Source organism: Epinephelus lanceolatus, chromosome 2, assembly GCF_041903045.1.
Source record: "Epinephelus lanceolatus isolate andai-2023 chromosome 2, ASM4190304v1, whole genome shotgun sequence".
In the NCBI taxonomy this organism is placed as follows: domain Eukaryota; kingdom Metazoa; phylum Chordata; class Actinopteri; order Perciformes; family Serranidae; genus Epinephelus; species Epinephelus lanceolatus.
The window spans coordinates 40,423,350-40,451,297 of record NC_135735.1 but is presented as its reverse complement, the minus strand read 5'-3'; the positions used below and the strand labels follow the sequence as shown (position 1 = coordinate 40,451,297).

Here is a 27,948-nt window from a genome sequence, read left to right as displayed (position 1 = left end):
TGGTGCCATGCTTTGCAGCTCAGAGGATACAGAACAAGGCACTAGGGAGAGCTTATAAATACAATTAGGTGTCATCTTTAACTTTCAGCATGACGGCCTGTTTTTATCTCTTTGAATTTTAATGAAAAACTGAACTCTTTTTGTGTGTGCATTAGCGTTTGTTAAGAGAAACACCTAAATGTTTACAGTGCAAATAAATCTAACACAAAGCAAGGAAAGGAATTGTTTCAGTGACTGTGAAAGATAAGTAGAGACAAAATAGTTGGTTCTGAAGCACATTATTATGCATATTATAACTGAGCTGACACATTAACAAACTAAGTACTATAAGAATGTCGGCTGGACAAAATATAGAAACATCCTACAGTGCAGTGCGGCAATATTACAGGAATATTGTGCTGAATTTCAGCTGTAGCCAGGTGTACCTAATAAACTGGCTCCTCTGTGTGTACAGTAAGTTCTGTAAACTGCGACTCCCGTCGTTCCTTGCGTCATTGTGTCAACATGGCGCCTGTCTGCCGGACAAAAGGCGAATCTGTCTGACGGTGGATTGAAACCCAATTAGAAACAGAGGAGACATTTTGGGAAAACTGTCAGTGTCCGTGTGTCCCGGCGCCCCGAGGCAATAGATATATGGTAAAATAAACATCTGTGGAGGCTCTTAGACTGGAATATTAAGGTAAGTGAAGTCCTGCAGCTCCAACTACTGCTTTCTTGAAACGGTCCTGCTAGCCTGATACATTTCCTTTTCTGTGTGTGCTGATAACTGAAAACTCCTTAAAAAATTCGCCCGTGCTGCGGCGTTTCACTTGGCGGTTAATGCTCACACGACATAAACTGATATTAACCCTCTTGTCTGAATTATAAAGAGTCAGCTTCCTATTCGGCATGCACATAGGTTACCAAGAAACACTTAATCAAACACAATGTCAACTTTTCCAGTTAGTGTACAATGCTTGCTCCCGCGATGCACGGTGTGTTTTAGTAGAGTGTGATAATTACGGTGAACAGCAGACGAGGCTGCATTAAAATGTGCTGTGGTGTTGTGGATAGGATGAATTAGTTTATATGACATATGCCGAATTGGGGAGTTGTTCTTCAATATCCATAAAACGTTTTAAGATACCCTCTTTCTTCCGTGTAGTTTTTCCTAAAGGTAGAGCAAAATTAAAATCCCTTATTTCTCAATGTGGTTCGGTAAGAAAGTCGAGCCCTTCAAGAAAACACTGTGTGTCGGGGCTACCTCGGTATTTGGGTCGACTACAGTGTAGTCTGCGTCCACATGAGCCAGCTGTTGTTATTTTGGTTAAATTTGGGGGTTCCGAGGCCAGTTGAAAAGTTGCCTGCTGTAATTAAATGACTTTTGTCTGTGCTCAGCTGGCACACGTCTGCAGCCAGGATGCAGTTCAACGTTATGCCACGTCTGGTTAGGATCTTGGATCAGGTCACAGGGTTCAGGAACAGAAATACAGCTTATCTTTAACATATTACAGTATTGTTTTAGGAGTGAGCCTTGAAGTACAGCAAACATGACATTATTGTGGACAAACACATGCAGATAGAGTGAGTTCCTGGTCCTGCATGGTGTGGAGTTTGTCTGGAAGGTGTGAGGAGTGGACTGATAGTGAGAGTTTCTTGATGTATTGCAATGTAGTCCTCTGGGGCCTCAGCTGAGAACTCTTTGCTTCTCTGGGAGGTCAGAGGTCAAGTAAAGTTCAGCTACAAAGCAGCACCTGCAGCTGGCTCAGTGTCTTGCTAAAGGACACCTCAGGGTGTGAGACAAACTGTTGAAGCATTACCCTGGTTGTGACGTCAGTGTTTGTGTGTATATTTTCATGTGTGCCAAGCCAACACGACTATACTTTATGCAGTAACTGCTTAGCAAAGATCTCTTAAGGAGTTGAGCAGTGCCAGTCAGCACTATTTGATTATTAGTCCCTCTATCCCTACTTGCACACAGTCTATCTCAGCCCCACACAATTGCACATACTGTAATGCACAATCTCTGTTTCAGTGTTGCACAGCTTTGCTTTTAGTCCACTTAGTCCTATACACATCAGCTAATACAATTTATTACAAGAACTTCCAAAGCTGCAGACATAATTTAAAAACTGAGCCACACAATATTATTTGATGGCTTCTTAAATATTTTGACTTTTTTTCTTAATGCAGTCTGTACTTTGATAAGGTATCCTGTCCTTACTGTACCAATGTTATCTTATTACCAGGTGAATGTGGCTGCTGGAAATGCTCTGTTAATGTATTGCAGCCATGTTTAGAAACTTCTGCGACCATGAAGGTGGCTGGGTCCTCACTCCAGATAGTGTGGAAAAAAAATCAAAGCTTAAACTTATCCAGTTTCCTGTGCTGATATGGGTTACTGTTGAGGAAAGGTGCATTTTGGTGGGATACACCCTTGTCTGCAAGGCTATGATAAATAATTTGTCAGTCTTTTCTCAGGGGAAGGAAGGAAAAGTTGTGCTTTCCTCCTGGTGTGCACCTAAAAGCTTCTGTGTCTTCTTACAATAGCAGCATCTTTAGAGGAACGCTAGTTTCCTGCCAAAGTGGCTGTTAGAGACTGACATGGTAGATAAGTTAGGCCAAAAATATCCTTGTTTTTACCTGGTGGCTGATTTAATTATTTATTAATCTGTTCAAATATTTGCTCGGATGTCACTTGTTTATACACTCAATATTTGTTTATGGAAAGTCAAATTTTTGTAGTGTTTTGTTAATCATCTCTTAATCTTAGTTTACTGACTGAGATTGATTTTAATTTTACAGAATATGAGAATCCGCAATATTCCAGCTCCCTTTTAGAAAAGCATACTGATGTTCCCCTATTTTAAATGTTGCTGGAGGCATTAAGAGACGTAGCAGTAGAGAGAAGGTGTCTGTAGAGTGAAAGCCATTTTAGTCAGCACTTATTGCTCCTCACTGAACTTTAAATAGGTACAGCTTTGGTGCATTTTTTTGCAAAGCTGCCACTGGTCTCATATGGACCAGCTGAATTGCACTTAAATACATCATGTTTCCTTCTGATCATTCTAAATGTGTCTCCAGATTGAATTGAGCAAACTTGTTTTATCGTTGTTTTCTTATTGTAGTTCCCATAATTCACAGTACATTTAGAGCAAAACTTGATACCACTGAACCCCATCATTGGGCACCCTGGTGGCCAGAGGGTTTTAAGGTGTGGACCATGAACTGCAACGTCCCTAGTTTGCAACTAGCCGGGGACCTTTGTTGCATCTTATTCCCCATCTCTAGCTTTCTTAATTTCCTGGCTATAAGTGAATAAAGGCTTAAAAGCTGATATTGACCAGGGTTTGCACAATGAAGGAAAATCATATTTGTCACTTTTCAATAAGTAACAGAGTGTTTCATATACGTTCAGCTTCCCTGCATGAGCAGCTTTGGTTAGAGAAATGTTGTGTAAACCACAGATACTTTGGTTTGGATGCACATTACAATGAACAAGTACAGATGGTATATAATGTCTTAATTATATCAGTTTGTAAAGAACTTCAGTAACAGTAATGCAGGAGGACAAAATATTGTAAACTCAATAAAAAAAAGAGCAGTTATTACAAAAGTGAAAACATGATAGTAGAGATTTTGCAGTCCTGTATGGATCCTATGTATCAGTCTTAACTCTGTATACAGCGTGACTCATCCTCTGCAGCAGTGAGAGAAAGTATGGAGCTTGGCTGCCTGAGATGTAAATTTTTTTTGGCATTTTTCCCAAGATGCACGCATATACACACACACACACACACACACATATGCACTTGCACACACGCACACACATAAACACACAGATACACACACGCCCTCACCCTCCTTTTCTATATAAGTGTTGACATGTCTGCTGACTTTGATTCTCGGCTGTGGCCTGTTTTTCTTCTCTGCATCAGAAAGAAAGGCATCGAGACAGATGTGTTATCTCATTTCTTCGTTTATCCTCCTCTCTTGCTCTCTCTCAGCTCAGTCCAGCGACTGTGTTTACGACGGTGTTTTTTTAGAAACAAGACAAAATTAGTGCACATTTATGGCATACCACAATAGAAATATAGATGGGGAACAACAACAATGTTTTCTGTTAAAGCTTTGTCGAAGCCAGTGTGCATGTTTTTGGTTTGAAGACATACCATGCATTGCATTATATGGGTAACATTATATGATTATTGGGGTTGAAAATGTATCCACTTTAATAAAAGCCTTATTTGATCTGGAGGAATGCATTTCATATCTGGATAGCAGCTGCTCAGCTCTGATGTCTTACTGTGTGTGTGTGTGTATGTGTGTGTGTGTATGTCTGCTGTAAATCTGCAGGCAGGAAGCTAACAGATGTGACTGTTCCTCCATTTTATACTGCTGTTGTGTCACTGATGGGGATGTGAAGCTGAGAGGGTAGAGAAAGGTCATTAATGAGCTGAAAATGCTTTAATTAAGCATAAATAAGAAATGTAGATTTTTGTTAAATCAGGCTCCATGTTTGACACTATTTACAGGCAGCATTCTTTGTGCAGTCGCCACTCGGTGTATTTGCATTCTTTAATTTCTTCTCTACAGTAAATAGTCGTTTTCTTTGTCACTGGTTGAATCCACCTTTCCTGCGTGGGATTCAAATTGTGCACACATACACAAGGGATTTACAGAAAACAATGCATGCATGTACTGGATGTGATGTGGGAAATAAAAGCCAGTGCAAGTCCACATTTAATGCTATGCAGTAGACAACTTTAGAGCATGAGTTACCATGTTGGACAAAATTGTCGTCTATCTTTTTAAGCCTCATTCATGAAATTAATGTGACACTGTGAATCCTCTCAGTCGTTTCTGCCCCCAGTGGTTCGTACATGTGCTAACAGTTAAGTTCAGGTACTTCATTATGAACAAAAGTGTTCTGGACCTGTATTGTCACAACCCATTTGCTGTGACCACCAGTAACCTTGGGTGTCTCCAAATCAGCAAGGACTTAATTATGTTTACATTCAGTGTTTCTCATCAACATACATTGGGTCTCATTCATGAAACGTGAGCTGAAGGAATTTGTGTGTAAACTGTTCGCAGACGGAAATTTACGTGCATGTCCACATTCATCAATATTTAAATAGCTCCGATCTTTTCGTAGCTACTAACAAAATCTACTCCTGCTCCTGACCACTCATAGTGCTTGTGTAAATGTAGTAAAGCACATAAATATTGCTCATCACTATTGGAAATTACAATTTTAATTTGTATTGCGCTCTGTTATGTACACAATATACAGATGCCTTTGAAACACGTAATCTAAACATGACAAAATATTAAAAATATAACACATTTAGTTAAATTAGTTGGCAATTAGCAGGTTTAAGATTCAGATTAGGTTCATGATTGTGAATTATCTATGTAAATCGACTCAATAGATTACATGTTCTTTCTACGTGTTGAATGATGATAATAAAAATATCCGTAAGGACAGCCAGATCACAGCCTCTGTGGCCTCGGTGCCTGGGTTCAGCAAGGGCAGCAGAGGCAGCGCGAAGGAGCACGCGCCAGCTGAAACAATTATTTGAGACAACACGTTTTTTTTGTTTGTTTGTTTTTTTTTTGTGGCTTTTTGATCATTTGAATTATACGTTGTATAAAACAGAGCTTTAGGCTATTAAGATTCAAATAATTTGAAGACGATACATACAAAACTGCTGTAGGCTATATGTTACCCGTATCATTTGTTAAAATAAATGTTAAATAGCTCTACATTCTGACAGCCATCACTGATTTAGAGTTTATCCATTATGCACAAAACTTTCTGGTTTGCCATTCCCACTTCATTCAAAACCCCACAAATGAATCTTCTGTTTGTTTGGTGACCGCTGTATTTTTGTGTGTGTGCTTATGCGTTTCATTGCCTCTAGTTTCATATCAAACCATTTACGCTTCACCTCTGACATGGTTCTTTGTACCACAGAGACAACATTAACAGCATCTGTTACCTCCCTCCAGGCCTTCGCTTTGCCTGTCCCTGTCACACCACTACTAACTGAAGAAAATAAAATGTTTTTTCTTAAGTCCACTTCACCCAAAATTATTTCAATCTCCGCTTCGGAAAAATTCTTTTGTCTTTCTCTCTCTTTCTTTGTTTGCGCCATGACTGACAGGTCGACAGGATGCACCTACACCTCCTTATATGGTGGTCATTGGCTATTCATGGGTGGGGATTTATGCTAATTACCGGGAGCGCGCTGTCACTTTACGATGGATTGGCATTTATGATCATACACACGTGTTTACGATCAAATCTGAGTTTCGCGCAGCGTTCCTGAATCTGGAGTAGGTTTTTAGTAGCATAGGCTTTTATGTGCAAATCTACACACAGATTTACTCACTTTTCATGAATGAGACCCCTTGCTTCCAGTGCTCCATTTAATTTCATACATGGGTCATTCCATAACAACTCACCCAGAATTCAGAACTTCTCCCAGTTTATGTTATGGATTTTCTAGGGGGAAAAAATCATGTAAAAACTTACATGAAATTCACAGGATCTTGCAGTCCTGTAGCTCTACTTCATATACGTTTTTGGTTATGAATTTTTGAAGTTTGGCCCTTGAAACTGAATTTCATCTTTTTTTTTTTGGATTGGGTTGAAATTTGTTCTGAGCATTGTAGGAGGAACAGCCTGCTGAACTCCCCCAAAACATAGATTGTAAGTAAATGGACAGAGGTGAGATGGACCACTCTGAGAGTCAAATGTTTATGGCTTTACCCGGTCTCACCTCGAAGTTGATGAACTCTTTCACCGTCATCCTGGCATCAAGGGTGGTAAAGGTATCAACTGGAAACCTTCCAGATCCCAGTTTGCTGATTGCCATCTTGGGAAAATCCAGCGTTTTGACAACTCAGCCAGATTAACTGCCCGACCAGGGTCATTAACTATGCTGAGATCCAAGCAGCAGGGAGAGACTCCAACTCACCCACATCCTCTCTTCCTTTTGTCTCTCCACATTTCTGTCCCTCTATCTGTTATACAATACATCTATGGGAGTCACCCCAGCTCTATCTTACTCTCACCCTGGTGAAGATAAACGAAGAAGACCAGGTGGGAGCCATAAATTCAGGACAAATTCCTGAGTAGAGACTGAGTTTCTCTTTTTAACCAACTTGAAATGTCTCTTGAAAGTGAACTATACATTTTATCTGTGTCCTAACATTGTAACTTTGCATAATCCTTGTTTCTTGGTTGATTGATGTTATTCCCACTTTTGTAGGTCGTAGTATGAGTGAGTTATACTTTTATGTGTTTAATCCCTCATTTAACATAGAGTCATACTGCTATCCTGTGGCGATAGTTAAGAAAGGTTCCCCTAGGAATCCTATATTATAGTTCAAGGTAAGATATAGTTAGATTGATTAATCAGCTTGTCTTTATTAATATGTTAGGTGACAAAATAACATCTCCAGGCATCCGTGACCAAAAATCGTTTATCCTCGATTTCATTAATTTTGAAATCGTTTGACCTCAAAATCGTAATCGCGATCACCGATTAATTGCACAGCCTTACATTTAGTATGTTGATGCAACTGCAGACATAAAGTAATGTCTAAACTAAGAGAACCACCTTGCCTCAAACACAGGAACAAAGATCAATGTATAAAGAATTCGAAACCCAGGTATTGAGACTGATTCATGATTGATAAGTGTACTGATGCTATTTTTTTGTAATTTTCACTGGCTGAAATATAAGATTCAATGATTTTATTTCATATGTAGGTATCTGTACTGTTTTGACCAATGTTTCCTATCTCTGTGTGATGCCTGTTGAGCCTGCTTTTCATTGGGTTTTGGAAATTTGCAGGTTTCAGCTTTTAACAGCTTGGTTTGTTCCATACTAGATGATGTCATCTTGTTCCATGCATCTGAACAGATTATTAATCTTAGTGCCTCAGCTCAGTACACATATTCTTTGACAATTTCTGACATCAACTAGTAGCATGTCATATATAGCAAAACAATAAAGCAAGTGTGGGCCAATCCCACCTGAAACAGGTTTGGGCGGATTGCTGCAAAATGGATTGCAACATTACCTGGAAGTAAAATGTTAAATATTTAGCAGTTTAATGTGACAGTGGACACGGAGTCCTGCTCTATTGGAAAAAGCTGTCACAACACAGCCTGCATCTTTCAAGTTTGGCCAAGTTGGGAACAGACCAGCAACTATTGAAGTTAAGAAGGCAACAACATCTTTAAATATTTTATATATCTTCAATGAATAATAACACTTTACCATTAAAAGTCCATCCATCCATCCATTTTCATCTGCTTATCTGGGGCTGGGTCACAGGGGCAGCAGGCTGAGCAAGGACCGCCCCTCAAAGTATTGTATGTAGCGTGCAGTAAAATATACCAGGTAAATATACAGAGTTTATTTTTATTTTTCTTTGCTATCATGATATTGTTATGATCTCCTCCAGGATGTTCCAGCAGTGTGAGGAGCCTCGTTTCACCATTGAGCAGATCGACCTCCTCCAGCGGCTCAGGAGGACAGGTATCACACAGGCCGAGGTCCTCCACGCCCTGGACACCTTGGACCACCTGGAGCGGCAACATGGACACAAGTTGACCCATAAACCTCCCTACATGCCTCCCTCGTCTTCCTTGTCTTCCTCCAGCACTGTCGTCGCCTCTTCCTCCATGACTTCCACCGCCACTCAGACAAGTTTCCCTGACAACCGACTCTCACTGTCGCCCAATAACAACTTCGACACCACCTCTCCACCTCTACCAATTCCAGTAGCCTCCCCTGTCGCCATGGCAGCAGTAGCTCAAAATGGCCTAGTTGCTGTCACTAATGGGAAGCTGTCACCGCCCCGATTTCCTCTCGGTGTCGTTAGTGGCAGCGTGACAGCACCAGGCTATGGGTTTGAGACCAGTGAAGAGGACATAGATGTGGATGAAAAGGTGGAGGACTTGATGAGGTAAGACCAGCCTAGACCTGTCTTAAATTAGACCAGAACTGACTAGCACAGGAAGAACCACGCCAGAGCAGATTAAATTGACCAGGCCCATATATCAGCTCTTTGCAGATATCTCAGTATCGACGCATGTGTCAGCCAGAAAATTACAAGAAACTGAAATACAAAAATCACAAGTAATCACAAGTTTATTTTTATTTTTCAGCTGTGAAATGTACTGCCCATTGCATTTCCTCAGTGCATAAACTTGTTTGTACTGGTTGGCAAACTTGATGCCTCATGCATTTGCAATATTTCCTTAGACTGCCAAGAAACCTAACCTGGTCGCTGACAGTGCTAAAGAGAGAATTCAGGGCAAAGTCACGAGTGCCAACCAACTGTATTTAGAGCTGTCGGATTGCAAGTAAATTTTGTACAGTTTGATATAACCATGACAATCATACTTATGCAGTTACAGTTATGATTATTATGCTTTTTGTTTTGCTATCAAAATGGTCCCTTTGGTTTTAGAACCCACTGGCAACATATACAGTAGTATCAGAGAGCTGGTGTTAATACAGAGGGCCTGATGGTCGACAAGCCTGCCTGTAGCTCACACTTAATCTGAATATGATACAAGGATTATTGCCTACATACACACATACTGTACACACACACACACACACACACTAGGGCCCCTCATCTGTAGTCTGCAGTCAGACAGCAGCAATCAGAGCAGTATTGATTTGAGGGTGTGTGAAGATGAAATCAAACCAGAAAGCAGCGAATATTACAGCAGGATCTGGCATCTGATTCCTGCACATATTCAGCTTCAACAGCTGCTGCCATAAATATGTATGTGGATTGCAGAGTTGAGGCTGGTTAAAAGGAGCTCTATACGACAATCAGAGCATTAATATGGCAGCAAACCCCCGTTTGCTGTGTAAAGATACAGTGGAGTAATGGCGTCCAGAGCAGAGAATGATATCACACTACCTCTCCGTGTGGTGTAATCCGAGCCTCTCTGTACATTATTGTGGTAGACGGTCCGACCGCGTTTGCATGACAGTGTATGCAGATCCCATTGGCTAGCTCACTGGTGGTGTTCTGCAGATATTGGGATGGCACTGCTGTGGAAGCGTAAAACCCAGCCTCCAGTTCCCACCCAGACTGACAACGTAAGCTCTGTCAGCACTGTTGCTGTTGTTAGCATTGTTCATGCTTCTAAAACCATTAACTGCTCGCCACCAGATCAGGCACCTCCATGTAGAGTAGACAACTTCTAAATCGTAGATACGCTTGAATATCATATGAAGCTCCTTTGAGTGTAGTGACTGTTGGAGATGTGAACATTCATTGTGCTTTGCAGTGAGCAGTAGATTCTCCTCTCTGCTGCAGGAGGGACAGTGCTATGATCAAAGAAGAGATTAAGTCCTTCCTGGCGAACAGGCGGATCTCCCAGGCTGTGGTCGCTCAGGTAACAGGTGAGTATCGACTTCATCCTCACTTCTACCAGGCCCACCAAATCACCACAGAAAGAGAACTGACTGAGTTCCTCTTCCTCCAGGGATCAGTCAGAGTCGTATCTCCCACTGGCTCCTACAGCAGGGATCAGACCTCAGCGAGCAGAAGAAACGAGCCTTCTTTCGGTGGTACCAGCTGGAGAAGACCAACCCTGGTAACGCCACCCTCCACCATCAGGCCCACAGCTGAAGGAAAAAAAAAAAGACTGTTAAGCAAAATGGATAACTTGTTTCTGAATAGGCAGCTGCACTGAATGCATGACTGACAGGGCTGACTTCAATGACACATAGAGTTTCTCAACGCTGACTGAGCAAAAATCAGGCCATTCAAACTTCGGAGGACAATTTCTACTACAGCACAATGGAAAGAGCTTGTTATCTGTTAAGAACATGTTGTCATTGCATATTGTCAAAGTCTCCTTGCGTAGGCAGCTGGACAGCCCAGATTGACAGCTCTAATACAGCAGTGCAGAAAAGAAAAGTGTACCTCAGCTCATTGGTATTCATAGCTGTGATTTCAACATGAACTGAAAGGAGGTGAATTCTTTTTATAGCCATCATCTTGCAGCAAAGGGCAGGTTTCCTGTACTCGGAGTTGCAGATTTGACATAAGTTATAGTCAAAGAGTCTTCTGACAGAAAAGAAAGCCATGGAACATGTTGGCTTTCTTTTTCTTTGGCCTACTTGAGATGTTACAGAAATAAAGACTAAACTGTTGTCCTGTGATGAAACAATGACTCCATTGTGTTAGGCTGAGACCAACACAGTGAAATCATGTACAGTATGAAAACTCAGTCCAGTCTAGTTTTCTGTGTCTTCTCTTGAAAAGAAAAAGACTGGCATCAGGCTTTAATGAGACTCTCTTGACTTTAATTTGTTTTGTTGGCTAGATACTCTAAAATAAATAAAGGTCTGGGTGTAATGAATTACTCTTCGGCCTCACAGCATCACGATGAAGTGCAATTTTCATTATTATACTTGAGACATATTTTTACATGGAGAAACAGTGAATAGTAAAGTGAGTGTGAATTATTGTTCGGCTGAGAAACTGTCTAAAGCATCACACTGTATGACCTACTTAAATAAAGAGCAGCTTTGTTATTAACGCTGTCTGGTGTTTGTGACTTCAGGTGCCACTCTGGCCATGCGAGCCGCCCCATTGGCTCTGGAGGAGGTGATGGACTGGCACCAAGCCCCGCCTCCATTTGGCTCGGCCCCTGGGGGCTTCCGTCTGCGGCGAGGGAGCAGATTCACCTGGAGGAAGGAGTGTCTGGCTGTTATGGAGAGGTAAGCTTTAAGAGGAAGTGTGGACTGACTGAAAGTGTAAGAAACAATGATGTTTAATGGGCTTTGTAGTTCTAACATGAAGTGGTGTGTTTTTGTCTACACAGCTACTTCAGTGATAATCAGTATCCTGACGAAGCGAAGAGAGAAGAGATCGCCACCGCCTGCAACGCCGTCATTCAGAAACCAGGTAGGTAAAAACACAAATCAAAATCAGAAGTACCTTATTTATTCTTGGATGGAAATTGGGTCAAATTTAAAAAATGTTGAGTTTTTGGGGAGAATGCTGCCCCTTTTTACCGAGCTGTTCAATCACAGTGGAGGAGGGACAGACACCACAAAGACCAGCTGCCACATCTTACATGCTGTACAAGTGCTGAACAACAACAATGGAGAAGAGATATGATAATATATTGTGTGTATATATACTGATATATGGTTCCTCTCATGAACTGACATAGACTGGCAGGTCTGTCATCTGTCCCTATGTGCTTCAGCCTTCCCTTCATCCAGAGCAAGTACTGTACCTTGCGCCAACATTTTTACCTCTGCAGATATTCTTTATCATCACAAAGACACAACCAAAGTGTCGCAGCTGACAAAACCCCTGCGCCTCCAAAGTGCTCTCACTGCTCCCAGCTGGGTGTTTCCTGAGGAACGCATGGTGTGTTCAGATGGGAAAAAATGCTTTGGTGGACATGAGGCCTTAGTTGTTGTATTGGTTGCAGCCTTTACTGAATTAGAGGATGAGGGTTCATTGTTTTGCATTGTTTGCTCAACAGTGTTTTTAATAAGCGGCCCATATCAAGGAGCCACATGGGTCAAATGCTACAACATGGCTTTTTCTAGATGTGTAATTGGCTATGATTCATATTCTGTTAGTCATTTCTGAGGGGAAATGAATTAATTTGGATAATTGATTGGGTTTTATTAGATGTTAACTACTCTCTTGGCTCCCCACATATTGGTCATGTTGCAGCAATAAAAAACAAGTTAACTAGAAGAATCATGTCATCACAGACACACTTCTTAAATATATTGGATAAATAAACAGCAGCTTTGAATCTTTGAACAGTATTGTAAGCTAACTTGTTTTGGGTAAAAAAGGAAATATCATCTGTCAAAGGAGGAACTTTGCATCGCCCTGAAGACACGTTCTGACCAGTGATGTTAAACATGCTTGAATGAGCCTTCAAAAACAATCACAGGGAGAGACTGGAGGAGTGGACGACAGAAAAGCAGCAGCCCAGTAACTCTGATCTGTGTGTGTGTTTGTGTGTGTGTTAAAGGAAAGAAGCTGTCCGATCTGGAGAGGGTAACATCTCTGAAGGTCTACAATTGGTTTGCCAACCGTCGCAAAGACATCAAGAGGCGCGCTAATATTGGTAATGTCTACCTGTGTGTGCATGTGCGCATGTGTGTGTTAACAGCAGTGGGTGTTATTGGACTTATACATAGAATATGCCCTCGTGTAACTTAACACCTAACATGACGGAGATACTTAAAAACTCAATGTAAGTCATCCTTTAAGAACCTGATATCCATTTATGCCGTCAGTCTCTAAATAAACCAGTAAACATACAAAACAGAATTTTACAAAAGCCCTGAGAAGCAACTGAGAAAACCATCAGCATTAGCTATACTGAGGTGTATCCATTAGCCCCTGGGTCTTCAAAATGGGTTTTTTGTTTGTTTGTTTGTTTGTTTTTTTAACACATTAACATGAATTAAACATTATCAGCAAAATTTAAACAGTCTTTTCATAAAAAAAAAAAGTTTAATTTACAGCACACAACATTAATGATAAGCTAACCCAGGAATCCTTGTGCAGCCATGTGAGCTAGCTAATGCTAAATAGGTGTGTGTCACCTATTGATAAAGGCGAGGTGAACTAGTTAGCTAACATTGGCATACTATGGAAACATATTAGCCAATTAGTGGTATTATTATTATTATTCCAAGTGTATGGACATTCTTGTGTTGTTATCTTCTTTGAGCAAGAGACTCTGAAATACCGTCCACCTCAGAAACCACCAGTGAAAGTGCAGTGGGTGAGGTTAATGCACCTAGCCATGCTACAGTTGCTGCTGACTTAGCAGCTAAAGGTGAACACAAACAAGAGAAGTCCCACAAATATTCAGAGAATTATCTCAAGTGCAACTTATTTTTATTCAGTATATGTAGTAGAGGGTCCCTGCTCTGTCTCTCTTTGAGCTCAGCAGTCCTTGGTCTGAAAAAGGTTAAAGACCCCTGCTTTAGCCCGCTAGCTAGTGAGTGAAAAACATTGTTCATGGCAAACCAACAGCTACAACTTTGGTTAAGTGAGCTACGTAGCTTTTTTTATTTATTCAACTGGGGGAAAAAATGAATATTTTGAGTCGTATTTAGAACATGGGTATGTGGGGCATGTTAGCCTCTTGTTGCCGAAATAAGTTTAATACAACAAACACTCAAAAAAAAAAAAAAAAACCTCACCTCCCAAACCTTTTCCCCCCCAATTACACATAAATAGATTTTAAAAAATAAGGAACATAGAAGGATTGTCCTAGTCCTAGTTTTCAGACAAAAATGCTTATTTTAGTCACATTTTAGTCATTTTTATCCTCCATAGTTTTAGTAGACAATAACTCAGAATGTTTTACTCCAGTTTTAGTCGATGAAAACTCCTTATATTTTAGTCAATCATTACTTGTAGTCAAAATGTTTTTTCTTTTTAAACCAATCCAAGTTGGTAATACAAATATCAGAAATTAGAACTGGCATTTTAGACATTACATTTAGACATATTTGTTTTTGCCCTACAACTGCAAATAATTTTTGTACACTTACAAACTTGCATTTCTCCAGAGTTTTTAACAAGTTTAAAGAAAGATTTACGAGCACACACTTATTGATCATCATTTGAAAAGCTCTAAATCTCAAACTTAGAGACCAAAAATAACTAGTTTGAGATGAGACAGCAAATATTTGTACCCAGGTTCACTGCAAACTCTGATGTATTGATGCCACTTTCAAGATGGAGAAATAACTTAATTGCAGCCTAAGTTCTTTCTAAATCTGCAACATGTTAGTCTGGAGGTTTAAAGCGAAGAGAAAACTCTGCTTGGTTCAGACTGTTAATATACTGCATAGCTACACTGAGCCTCCTACCTGCCTGTCAAACAGTAATCAAACCATAAACCTTCACGAGACAGTCCGGCTCTGAGTGGAGTCCCACGGGAATCAGCAGATGAAAAATCAGGCGGCTGGCGGCTGCTCGCTCTACTGCGGTTCAGCGGCTAACAAGCGCAGCTACCTGCTAACAGCCACCGCTGCAACCAACAATGTCCACAAATCCACCCAGCATCTCCACCGCCCACAGTCAGACACGCACGGCTGCTTATTTACTGCCCAATTACAGGTTACAATTTGTGGCTGACGCTGTCCGGTGTGTGTGTTTTGCAGGCTAGCGAAACATCCCGGTACTGACTAATTACTGAGTTCACCAGCCTGTCGGTGCTTCGCCCTCATACGCCTCTGGCATTTTAAAATAATTGCAAGCACAGCCGTTTTCAGCTTCCTAGTTAGAAACATTTTTCTGATATGTTTCGTAAAATAATTTATCATTCTGTTCTTCTCTTCTGTCACTTCGAATGTCCGATAGCCCATCACTAACTTTTTAACCTGTCTCATCTCATCAGCGACAACAAAACATACAGTACAGGCCAAAAGTTTGGATACACCTTCTCATTCAATGCGTTTTCTTTATTTTCATGACTATTTACATTGTAGATTCTCACTGAAGGCATCAAAACTATGAATGAACACATGTGGAGTTATGTACTTAACAAAAAAAGATGAAATAACTGAAAACATGTTTTATATTCTAGTTTCTTCAAAATAGCCACCCTTTGCTCTGATTACTGCTTTGCACACTCTTGGCATTCTCTCCATGAGCTTCAAGAGGTAGTCACCTGAAATGGTTTCCACTTCACAGGTGTGCCTTATCAGGGTTAATTAGTGGAATTTCTTGCTTTATCAATGGGGTTGGGACCATCAGTTGTGTTGTGCAGAAGTCAGGTTAATGCACAGCCGACAGCCCTATTGGACAACTGTTAAAATTCATATTATGGCAAGAACCAATCAGCTAACTAAAGAAAAACGAGTGGCCATCATTACTTTAAGAAATGAAGGTCAGTCAGTCTGGAAAATTGCAAAAACTTGAAATGTGTCCCCAAGTGGAGTCGCAAAAACCATCAAGCGCTACAACGAAACTGGCACACATGAGGACCGACCCAGGAAAGGAAGACCAAGAGTCACCTCTGCTTCTGAGGATAAGTTCATCCGAGTCACCAGCCTCAGAAATCGCAAGTTAACAGCAGCTCAGATCAGAGACCAGATGAATGCCACACAGAGTTCTAGCAGCAGACCCATCTCTAGAACAACTGTTAAGAGGAGACTGCGCGAATCAGGCCTTCATGGTCAAATAGCTGCTAGGAAACCACTGCTAAGGAGAGGCAACAAGCAGAAGAGATTTGTTTGGGCCAAGAAACACAAGGAATGGACATTAGACCAGTGGAAATCTGTGCTTTGGTCTGATGAGTCCAAATTTGAGATCTTTGGTTCCAACCGCCGTGTCTTTGTGAGACGCAGAAAAGGTGAACGGATGGATTCCACATGCCTGGTTCCCACTGTGAAGCATGGAGGAGGAGGTGTGATGGTGTGGGGGTGTTTTGCTGGTGACACTGTTGGGGATTTATTCAAAATTGAAGGCACACTGAACCAGCATGGCTACCACAGCATCCTGCAGCGACATGCCATCCCATCCCATCCGGTTTGCGTTTAGTTGGACGATCATTTATTTTTCAACAGGACAATGACCCCAAACACACCTCCAGGCTGTGTAAGGGCTATTTGACCAAGAAGGAGAGTGATGGAGTGCTGCGGCAGATGACCTGGCCTCCACAGTCACCGGACCTGAACCCAATCGAGATGGTTTGGGGTGAGCTGGACCGCAGAGTGAAGGCAAAGGGGCCAACAAGTGCTAAACACCTCTGGGAACTCCTTCAAGACTGTTGGAAAACCATTTCAGGTGACTACCTCTTGAAGCTCATGGAGAGAATGCCAAGAGTGTGCAAAGCAGTAATCAGAGCAAAGGGTGGCTATTTTGAAGAAACTAGAATATAAAACATGTTTTCAGTTATTTCACCTTTTTTTGTTAAGTACATAACTCCACATGTGTTCATTCATAGTTTTGATGCCTTCAGTGAGAATCTACAATGTAAATAGTCATGAAAATAAAGAAAACGCATTGAATGAGAAGGTGTATCCAAACTTTTGGCCTGTACTGTACGTTTAATCATAAGTTTTAATATCAAAGATCTATTGAGAGCTCGTTAACGTCTTGTGTTCGTCATACTTTTCATTAGTGACATCAACACTGCTAGGTCAGAAACTTTATATTTTGTACGTGTTCTTCAAATCTCCTGCCTCTCAGGGCTTCTGTAGCTTTTACTCCTCAGCACACATCCTTGTTTACTAGCTGGATGTTCCTTGCTCTCTGTATCACCCAGCCAACACCTAGATGCCATCCTGCTCGTTACAACACTGCTGTAGAATTTCACACACACCTGGGCATCAGTGAGGAATACACATTTCTATCCTGACTCCCTTGTTGTTACTTTGCATCACCTTTTGCCTTCATCTGAGTGTGTTGTTGTTTGAGGTCGATATGCTATGATGAGGTTTGTGTTTTTTGAAGAAGCAGCCATCTTGGAGAGCCACGGCATCGAGGTTCAAAGTCCAGGTGGTCAGTCCAACAGCGACGAGGTGGATGGCAACGACTTCCCTGACCAGGTAGACTAGATGTAAATGAGTTGTGAGATGTTTTTGCACTGAGCAGCTCAGAGTTATGCATATGTGGTACTGTAAACATACAAGGGGGCTCTGCATCTTGTCTGACAATAAAGTTTTGATCATTATGTACAAAGTTCTGCATGAAACATAATTAAATCTACTGTTTTGATTCCTCTTTGTGTAACCTTTTTAAATTTACATTTAGTCACATATTTGACACTAACATTATAGTGTCACAATGCTGTGACCTCTCTCACAGCATTATGACAGTACACTGACCTGGTTACTGTATAACCTGTGTGCTGTCCTGTCACAGGCTTGTGAGGTGTCCTTATTTGACAAGAGAGCTTCAGCCAGACAGTTTGGTTTCAGTCGAGCTGACCTGTCCTCTCCAACCCAGGTACAGCCTGACTACACACACACACACACACACACACACACACACTGATAATGTTTACATGCACAATATTCCACTATTATTCTGAATATGACAATATTCTAAATTTGATACAGGCCATATAAAAAGCATTTTTCCGATTAAAGGCCTTCGCACACCGAGTCTGTTATTTTTGTCAGAAATTGTCTTACGTCCAAAAAATAAATGCAACCTCACAATGTGCCAGTCTTGTCGGCACGTTGAGTCAGAAACTTTCATCTATCAATAAATTTTCACAACAGGTTTGATTTTCTGCGTTTTTCACATCTGTCCATAGCCTTTTGAGAATCAGTGAAGAAAATGTGGCGTCGAGACACAGCCATGACAAGACAGAGGAACAGGGCACAGCGAATCATTTCATAACTCAGATAGCTCACTTTCAGCAGGTCAGATAGTAATATTCATGAGGATGATAATGAAGAGGAGGAGGATGTGGACCACAAACAGAATGTGTAGAGAGAGAGGGAGGACAGCTCCGCCCCTTCATGCAGCTGCGGTGCCAAATGAAAGACAGGGAGGGAGTGATGACAGCCAGGTAGGTAGTTCCAGTGGAGAGAGGAGGAGGAAAAATGTCTTTACATTTAAGCACTTTCATTCGTATTGCGAATCTTCACAACGAATAGAATAATGAAAAAGCATCCGGATCCGTGTGCACGGTTTCTGTGCATAACAATTTTTCGGATAACTGATTTAAAAAAGCAGACTCAGTGTGCAGAGGCCTCAAGACATGTGGCATATGCTGATATGATTCAGGTGTTAGGAGCGTTCTTTGGACAATTGAAGTTTTTACAGCAGTTTGCGACACAAGGCCTCTTGGTTGTTTACGGTTAGCTCTGTTTGTTGCCATTGATGCATTGCACACAAACCAACTAGCCAATAGTTTGTAAGGCTGTGGGGTGGAGATGCACGCCCAAAAGAAGAGCTCACATTTCTGGTCAGAAGGAGAAACACATCTTCTTTTAAACATCATGGAAGAAAGGGATATCAACAGGTTTTTGTAAATGGACAGTTATCACAACGCCGACCTTTTCAAAGACATGGTCGAAGGAGTGAAAGAGGGAGACGGTGTTCCCAAAGTCCAACACTGGTGGAAAACTCTGAAAAAATCCTGTTGATGCAAAGAAGCAAAATGGCACAAGCTGCTCCAGCTGTTTCACTTTTCCATATGTTGACATGAAAAATGGCATGTTGTGGCACATTATTCTGAGTATACATGGCGGCATGTAAACAGGAATATTAGTAGAATATTTATTTTATTAACCACATAAACAGCTTAGTAGGAATATTGTCTCTTTCAGAATAAGGGCAAAAGCTAGTATATTTTGTGCATGTAAATATAGTCACTGCCCCCTCTCAACAACTGCATTTATCAGAGAGCTTTGGCCTCAGATGGAGAGATGATAGAACATTTACAGTAGAAACCCTGACTTCCCTTCATTTCTCCTCACCTCACTCAGGTACCCACACTGCTCCCCAGCTGGTTCTCCGCCCTGGGTAGAGGAGGCTTGTCTGGACAGAGGGGCACCTCTCTGATTGGCCGCTCCCTAGTGTCAGGGGTGGGCCCTCAGGCAGAAGGATCCAGATTGACAGGCGTTTCCTGGTCTCCCCCTTCCCCCTCGCTCCAGGATGAACCCACCATTCACAGCGCGCTGTCCGAACCCCAGGACGCAATCGGTTTGGAGAAGGCGGCTGTCAATCACAGCAACCAAGCCCTCGCCGATCAGGTAGACGGGGCGGGGTGCAGTATGGGGAGTGACATCAAGACGGAAACGCTGGAGGACGACTGAGATGGGTGGCCAATATTGGAGTTGTCAGAGAGATGAATGGAACAGGATCAGAGGTGTGTTAATATGCAAGCAGATTTTATAGGAATGTAATAAGTGAAAAAAAATGACCAAAAGTCACGTAAACTCCAACCCTGAGATACCTCCCAACCCTACCTCCAACCACCAACCTGCTCTGCTACGCTCTTATAGGCATTACTAGTATATTATTATAATGATTATAGTAACAATAAACTATTTGTTAAAGTGCGCCCCAGCAGGCTATGGAACATTAAAAATGCCTAAATCAAATCAAACAAAGAAAGTGAAATTATTTAAATATGACGCAGTAAATGCAATCCTAAAAGAAATACATGTATTTTGTGTTCCTCTTGTTGTCTTTGTTGATGTGTTTTAGGCATTTTAAATCTTCCGTAGAGACTGTCTATCAGGACATGATGCATTGTGCAGATTTCTTTGGAAACTGTGTTTTTCACCACAGGACAACACTGTATTTGACGACGGGGTTCAAATAATTTCAGGGTCTTGCACTGTGATCACAACACAACTGAACAGCCTCAAAAGAGAAATGCATGAATTTCAAAGTTAAGTTCTTCTTTCTTTCTTTCTTTCTTTTTTTTTTTTAAATTCTGGTGCGCATTTCATCACAGCTGATTATATTTCAGATTTTTGCTGTTGGTTCCTTCAAGTGAGAAGAACAGCAGAATAAGCTCAGTTTCATCGAGGTCACAGCACGTAGTTAAATATGTCCGTGGGTCTGAGATGATTTGAAAATGTAAAATAAGAGAAAGAAACAGAATGACCCACTCCTCTATCCCCTGCCCTGGTAAATTAAGCTCAAAATATGGAAGCAAATAAAGGACTATCTAAAAGTGAAATCTAACCAACTGATGGACTGAATACTGTTTTAGATAACACCACTGAGTGGATAGCATTGAAATGTTTAAATTTTAAAAGCCATCTATCCAAATTTGAGTGTGTGAATTCCCCTCTTTAAAATCTCTAATAGGTATTTCAAGCTGTGCAATTTAAAAAAAAACTGAGTGATTGTCAACTGGCGGACCTCACCAAAGCTTCCCATCCGGTCTGCAAAATATTAATCAGAAAATGTAAGGAGAAAAAAAATACATCCCACAGTAAGGTATTCAGTTGCACCTAAGTCTTGGAACTTCATGGCCTCTCTTTGCTTCCATATTAAACACAAATGATTTTAACTAAAAGTTACTCTCCATAAATGTTGAAGGTAGCCGAAACTGTTGACTTGTATGAAACTATAAACCTGGACGTCCATGTGACCGGGTGTTATTCTTTCGTGCCCAGTTACCCGATGGCTGATCAGGCAGAATGAATGATCACTGTGAGATGATCTATAATCAATACAGATCAGTCAGTTGGGAGGTATTCAGCAGTGTAATAACACTGTTCAGATAATACAGATTAAAGTGTAAGATGAATACATACATATACTACACATGTATGTATGCATACACATTCGTATATACAGCGTATTATATAAACTGTGGGGTATATATATATATGTACCCTGATCCATTTCTATTTACAGTATATAGACATATTAGCTTCAAATGGGAGAAACTATCAGTATGAGTCTTTCTTGTTGGTGCAAGGTGAGTGAAGCATTAGCCAAAGTATTAAGTTTGAATTTTTGTGTATTTTCAGAGTGTGTGATGGTCATGGATGGGCCTGTGTATTAGAGATATGCTAATCAACGATGCATCAGATGTGTCAAATTATTGCAAGGAAAATGCATTTCTTTTTCTTTTCTTTTTTTTTTTTTCTTTTAGGTATATCTGTTTTTGTGCTCGATATGCCACGTGTTCTAAACACATACTGTCCAATTTAAATTGTATTTTCATTTCAAATGAAACTTTATAGGATCAATATGATGGTGCTTAGAGTCCCTGCTGTTTTAAACATTGGATAGATCAGTATGAATGACTGACAGATCAGAGAGGCAGCAGGAAGAGACAGTTATTCAGGAAACTGATGTTTTCCTCAAAAAGCTAGCAGTTCACATGTAGTGAGTGAGTTGGATTCTCTTGAAACAACAACGGCAAGAAGCGTTCTTTAAAAGAGTCAAATCTAGACATATTTATCCCTGTACAGCTATTGTAGAAGTCCTCTGCATCTTTGCTATACAAGTTCAGGTTTTGCCCTTCTTTAGCATTTTGGACAGGAAATAGTCAACTGTTTAGATGGGAAACACGTGAATTTTGTCTTTAAATAAACCACAGTTTCTTTAATAGAACTGGGGTTAAATAAGTGATTCATCTGATTCAAATTGATCTTCATTTGAATGGCCTGATATAAATTCATAAAATCCAAGATCAATCATTTAATATATGCTTTTCCCATGGATGTATGAAGATATAAGCCCGTTAATCTCGCCAGTAGTAAATGGGCCCCGGTGCTAAATTATTAATGACCGTACTATTAAGCAGCTCCAGTCTTACAGAATCTAGATTGAATCGACCTGGGACCTTGGGAATCAAAATCAAAAGTGATTCAGGAAATCAGTGGTGAAACCCAGCCCTATTCTTTGCATTTTAAAAAGGTCCACAGACCACCTGTTCATTGACTATAGCTTATCAGCAAACATTATTAGCTTATTGTTATACATCCCACTATAGTTTACCTATTCTTATCTCTTCCAGAACACTTAGTCGTTTGGGTAGATTTGGAAATAGTAAAGCAGCATTGATTTATTTGTAGCAGCCCACACAGCACTGTCACCTCATAAAGTTGTCAATGGTAACGTGTTTGACATCCAGTACACAAGAAGGAGTTTTAATAGTGACGTTCAGTATTAGTCCAATACTCGCTCTCCTTCAGCTTTGTTTTTGCTTCCACCAACCCCTGAGGAAAATATCTGTATGTTTAGCTGCTAAATGCTCTGCTGTATTCACCAGCTAGTTTCTAACTTTGTTTGTCTGCTGTTTGGTGCCTGGCAGGTGGTGTGCAGTAGGTTTATTGGAGCTTGTTACTGATAACACAAACTTTGGCTGGAAACAAACTTGATGAGAGGGGAGATTGCAGGCTAAAACACCAAAACACGTGGTTAGGTTCTAATTGAAAAATACATTTTACTGATACTGAAAGTTAGGCCAAGTCCACAAGTTCGCAGGTATTTTTGAAAACCAGGTTTTTCCCTCCTTCGTTTTCTTGAAAAAAAATCTGTTGAAATGAAAACACAAAAACACAACTGAAGCATCATGAGCACATCAAACAAACAGGTGGCGATATCACCCAAACCCTAAAGCCACTCAAAGAAAAATAAATGATTCTAATTTCACAATCAGAATTTGATTCATTCGGTCTGATAACATTTTTAAAGTCTAGAAGAGCCGCACAATTAAATAGCTTTATCCCCTTTCATGTTACCAGATGGCTCAACAAGAAGTTAGCTGCTCGGCCGGTGAAAGTTTCTAGTGCACTTTGCTCTATGGGCCCCTCAGTATGCCTCCCCGGTCTGCCTCCGGGGTTTTTTCAGACCTATACCTATACAGCCTTTATAGACTGAGCTGAGTAGTGATACACGGGTCGACCCGTAACCTGCGGGACCCGCAAATGGACCTGCGGGTCGGGCAGCAGTGATTGTCTGTTAAATCGGTCTGTAAATGATATTTTGACATTATTGGCTATTACTGTCATGGCATCCGAAGGTACTGATGCGTTGAGCAGGTGACAGTCCGCGGCCGTTTTCAAAACACACGTGTCACGCACTCCAAAAGAAACTTGTTGAAAGTTTAAACAACAATTTATTGTACAAAACGGGGGAAACAAACGTTGACAAAAACGGTTCCATAATTCATATTAAATTCAGAAGATAACGAATAAACAGCTGCAAGTTAGAGGGAATAGTGATAAAGTGGTAAAACTTGGCATTGATCCACAGCCTCAGACGGATGCGCTCAAGTGTGCCGTGCGCACAAGCTCCGTTGGTAGGATACTAAGTTTTGATTTTTTTATTGATAACCTACGTTTACCAACAACAAAAGGACTACATTTAGCACCAAAAAAATATGTTTAAAAAAAAAAAGTAAGAGTAAATAAAAAAACAAATATCGAATACCAAATTTTCATAACAAATACCTATCCATAGAAACGAATATTTGAATATCCGAATATTTGGGAACAGCCCTACAGGAATGGATGTGCCCATGCTGCCAATGCTGTATCCAGTTCTCATTATACATCCATGCATCCATAGTGCATTCTGACGCCTCTGTTCCTCAGTAAGGTGGAAAACTAACTGTACATTTCTGTGTTAACATGTAGAAGGTCGTGTTAGTGAGGTCAGAGCCAACACTGTTTTGGCCACATCCATTATTGTATGAAATGCCGCCTCATTTGTGACGCCTCACAGAAACAATAACAGACCGCACTGAAGTTACAAGGCAAAAACTCAGTTTTCCCTAACCACACATGAACAATCAAAACAGAGTTTCTGGGAATCTTCACCCTTGAAGGAGGTCATTTTCAGTGACCTAAAATGTTGTTTTCTTGTGGACAAAAGGCCATAACGCATTAAAAAAAAAACCAACTTGTTTTTAAATATACCTGTGTAGGTGTGGACTAGACCTTAGTGATAAAGTTCAGTAGCTGATCTCTGCTGATGCTCTGAAACACTGTAGATTTTCTATCAGGCATTGAAAGTGGTTTCCACCTCTTTTGTTTGCAGATGTGTAGTTAGCTTATACTTTACTGTGACCTACTGTGACCTCTTTGTGACAGATTAACAACTGACACCAAACATACACTCGCTAGTTAAAAGGTAAATAATACTGGAGTTTGGTGTGTCAGTTATTAGGGGATCCAGCTGTCCAGAATATTTTCAGTATGTTACATTTGCTGTTTAACACATGGCATGTACTGTATAGTTTTAAGTTGAAGTGCCTTATTTATTTCAGAGTATTAACACAGGACTCCTACAATGGCTGTACACACATTACTGTATCAGAACCAATGCAAGAAAAGCACATGATGTTCTGTAACGGCCAACACTAAAGTGGCTTCACTCAAACCGGTTCATCATTGTTCATCACCAGGTGCTTTACAGGCTAAGCTACTAGTTCAGAGTTAAAAACTCAAAAACACAAATACCTCACTTTACCCCCCTCAGCTATAAGCTACACCCCGCAGGGTCCTCCACAGCTGCTTCAATGTGAATCAGAGTTTAGACGGTCGAGAGTAAAAATAACTGTAGAGCTGATGTATTCAGAGACTGTGATGAGGCTGTAAAGACGGTTCACTGGCTGATCTGGGACAACAGAAATGCCAGTGTCCTCTATAAAAGGGAAATTCCTTCTCGAGGTCGAGCCAATAAATATTAAGTTTAAAGAAAAAGGGAAATTCCACTCCACAAAAGAATTTATCATTCATAAGCTCCTGCTTCCACCAGAGTCCAAGAAACATTTGTCCCCTCATCCTGGTGGAGTGCTAACACAACTCGTCAAAGAATTTAAGTTTTGTGGTGGAATGTCTCTTAATTGTGTGGCAGCACAGCTGTCCCAGGTGTCTTTTGCTTTAAGCATTTGTTAAACTCATTAGTTAGTGACGTAGCTTTCTGTTTGAATTATTTACCAAAATATCAAACTATACTATCCCGTCAAGGGTTAGAATATGTGTTTTTTGTTTTTTAATCTGCCAAGCAGAAGCCTTCCTGAAGTGAATCCATGGGTTCATTTGAGACAATGTGCTGTGTTGAGATTATTTCAAGATTATAAATCATTTCAATTGCTGCCTTCATGGTCTTCTCAAGGAATTGTACTTATACTTTGGAGTTCTGAAGCAGCAAGTTGATGTGAAATGAAAAAAAGTAGTTTGTTAGTGTCATTTTTAGTCATTTTAGAGCCAAAAAATCTGAAAGGAAAAGGGAATGCAAACCAAAACCATAGCATGATTAAAATGAGACCAAAAACAACAAAACACACGGCCATAATGAGAAACAGAAAATCTCCTGACATTCTCATTTACAGATTCCATTCCTATTGATTAGTCTTGGTTTCTTGACTACATTTCATTCTGCTTTCAGTTTTTGACTCTAAACTGGCTCTGTACCTTTTCTTTACAAAAGTGTTATAAAGTGTTTATTCTCATTATAATCAGCTTGAATTGCATAATAACTCAGAGTTATCATGAAATAGAAATGCAGTAATATCAGTTTCTTCATAACAGGACTGCAACTAATGATTATTTTCATTCTCAATTAACCTGTCAATTATTTTCTCAATGAATCGCTGAGTTTTTTGGACAGAAAATGGTGGAAAATGTTGATTGGAGTTTCCCAAAGTCCAAGATGACGTCCACAAATGTCTTGTTTTGTCCCCAACCCCAGGATATTCAGTTTACTATTGTAGAAGAGAAAAGAAACCACAAAATATTCACATTTAAGAAACTGGTTACAAAGAATTTAGACTTTTTTTCTTTAAAAAAAAAAGGCACTCAAACAATTATCAAATTAGCTGAAGATGATTTTAATAGTTGATTAATTGTTGTAACTCTGCCCCATAAATGACGTAGAAAGCCTCTGCTCTTCCAGTTTGATTGAGGACTGTCAGGCTGCTTGGTGCACTTGTTCCTGTCAGTGATGGCAGCAGGTTGTCTTTTCATTGGTTAAAATGCAGCATCTGCCTTCAGCCCTCTGTTGCCTTGCTGTACTGTTTTGTTTAAAGTGGAGACAGGCAACTTTTCTCCCGCTTGCATTTACAACTACCACAGCTTCCAGTTACCTAAGTTATGTCCACCATTTCTGCTCCTGGGGACTGTTAGTGCAAAGAACCTCATCGACAGTCTTTGGTAAATGGGGATTGCTACTGATAGATAACGTAGTAATGTTTTGGTTGCACAGTGGGTGACACACCTTTGTGCTCTAAATGGAGTCTTCATTTTCCCGGGAGATCGTACTGGCGGCAGAGAGAATTGCATCATGAGAGCGAGGCTTAAAGGGATCTAATTTAGATGCTGATGGTGTCATTATTTTTTTAACCATTACATTGTGAAATCAACATTGAGTTCAAGCAAAAACTTTAAAATTATGAGCTTCCTTCTGCCGGTTCTTCATAGGAACAAAGCGGCTGATGTTTCCCCGCCCCTTTACACAGACAGTACAGTAAATATTTGACTTACTATTTAGATTGGCAACCGGCTGTTGGTATGACAAAATTATGGGTGCATGTTGATCAATGTGTTTATGGGCTTACAGAGGATCTTGATCTGATCTGAGGTCTGCTGTGTGAACAGAGAGAACGCACAGGGGATCTGGTGTCAGTGTGGTTTCAGTCAGTTCACGCCTCAGGACTGAATGTTGCTGTTACCTTCATCAACATTGTGTATCAGCGAGATGCAGTGTGACGTTTGAAGAGCTGTATTCCAAAATGCTGATTTTATTGAGGTGAAAAAAAGTTCATGGCTCATCACGCATTCAACATAAACTGTGGGTGTTCCAGTCTTAATGTCCTTTAATCAGCCAATGACTGTAAATACTTCTTGGAAAATGGTTCAAACATTTTATCAGTCATGTAAAAAAAATTGTTTTTAAACTATTCAGTGGTTTCTATTTCATTTTGGCAATAAACTATTTAATAATTCTCTAGAATGAAAAATGTCAAACCTCAGCAGGACGTTTGTTCTATCACTTTGAATTGATTTTTATCCCCTCGTTCTTTTCTATTTCAAGATTTAGTGCCTTTTTTGGACAGTAGACTGTTCTGTAATCGCTATGTAGAAAATCTACATATGCCTTTTGTTACTTTTTCATCTGTTGGATAAACCTTATTTGTTATTTTTAAGGTGTGTTTTTATTGATATTCTATTTACAAGGGAATAAAAAGTGATCCGAGTCCACGCAGTGTGTCTTCGTTTGTTTTGTCTGTATCACAGTGTGTGCAGTGAACACAGCCAGGACTGGAGCACATACAATAAATGTGTATGAAGTCAAAGTACTGTGAGCTGAGAGAGAAATAAAAACATCTTTTTTTAACAGTAAACAAACTCAGCTAACCTGCTTCATCTGGACAGTACCTGTGTATTTGATCAGATTTGATCCACAGTGACCAACAACACAACACTTGTCTGACACCACTCAAATGTCACTCAGATTTTGCTGCATTCATATGTGACA

At 40.4% G+C, this 27,948-nt stretch overlaps 1 protein-coding gene across 3 annotated transcripts; it reads left to right on the top strand.

The window, feature by feature from the left end:
• Positions 1–503: 503 nt before the first annotated feature.
• LOC117254415 (homeobox-containing protein 1-like) lies at positions 504–27,671 on the top strand. Of its 3 annotated transcripts, none has more exons than XM_033622898.2 (10): positions 504–679; positions 8,464–8,967; positions 10,342–10,427; positions 10,511–10,621; positions 11,597–11,753; positions 11,858–11,940; positions 13,040–13,135; positions 17,497–17,585; positions 17,902–17,985; positions 19,479–27,671. In XM_033622898.2, exons 2-10 carry the CDS (start codon positions 8,465–8,467, stop codon positions 19,806–19,808), a joined length of 1,539 nt encoding a protein of 512 aa, XP_033478789.2. In that variant the 5' UTR covers positions 504–679; position 8,464; the 3' UTR covers positions 19,809–27,671. The 3 variants fall into 3 exon arrangements, with proteins under 3 accessions (XP_033478789.2, XP_033478724.2, XP_033478649.2); XM_033622833.2 differs by having other exon boundaries at positions 17,494–17,585; XM_033622758.2 differs by having other exon boundaries at positions 17,491–17,585.
• Positions 27,672–27,948: the final 277 nt, after the last annotated feature.

Bases quoted from the DNA above. Each gene is read 5' to 3' on its own strand.
- LOC117254415 (XM_033622758.2), top strand. From the start codon at position 8,465: ATGTTCCAGCAGTGTGAGGAGCCTCGTTTCACCATTGAGCAGATCGAC. The intron at 10,428-10,510 runs GTGAGTATCGAC...CTCTTCCTCCAG, and splicing joins TGTGGTCGCTCAGGTAACAG to GGATCAGTCAGAGTCGTATC. The intron at 11,754-11,857 runs GTAAGCTTTAAG...TTGTCTACACAG, and splicing joins TGTCTGGCTGTTATGGAGAG to CTACTTCAGTGATAATCAGT.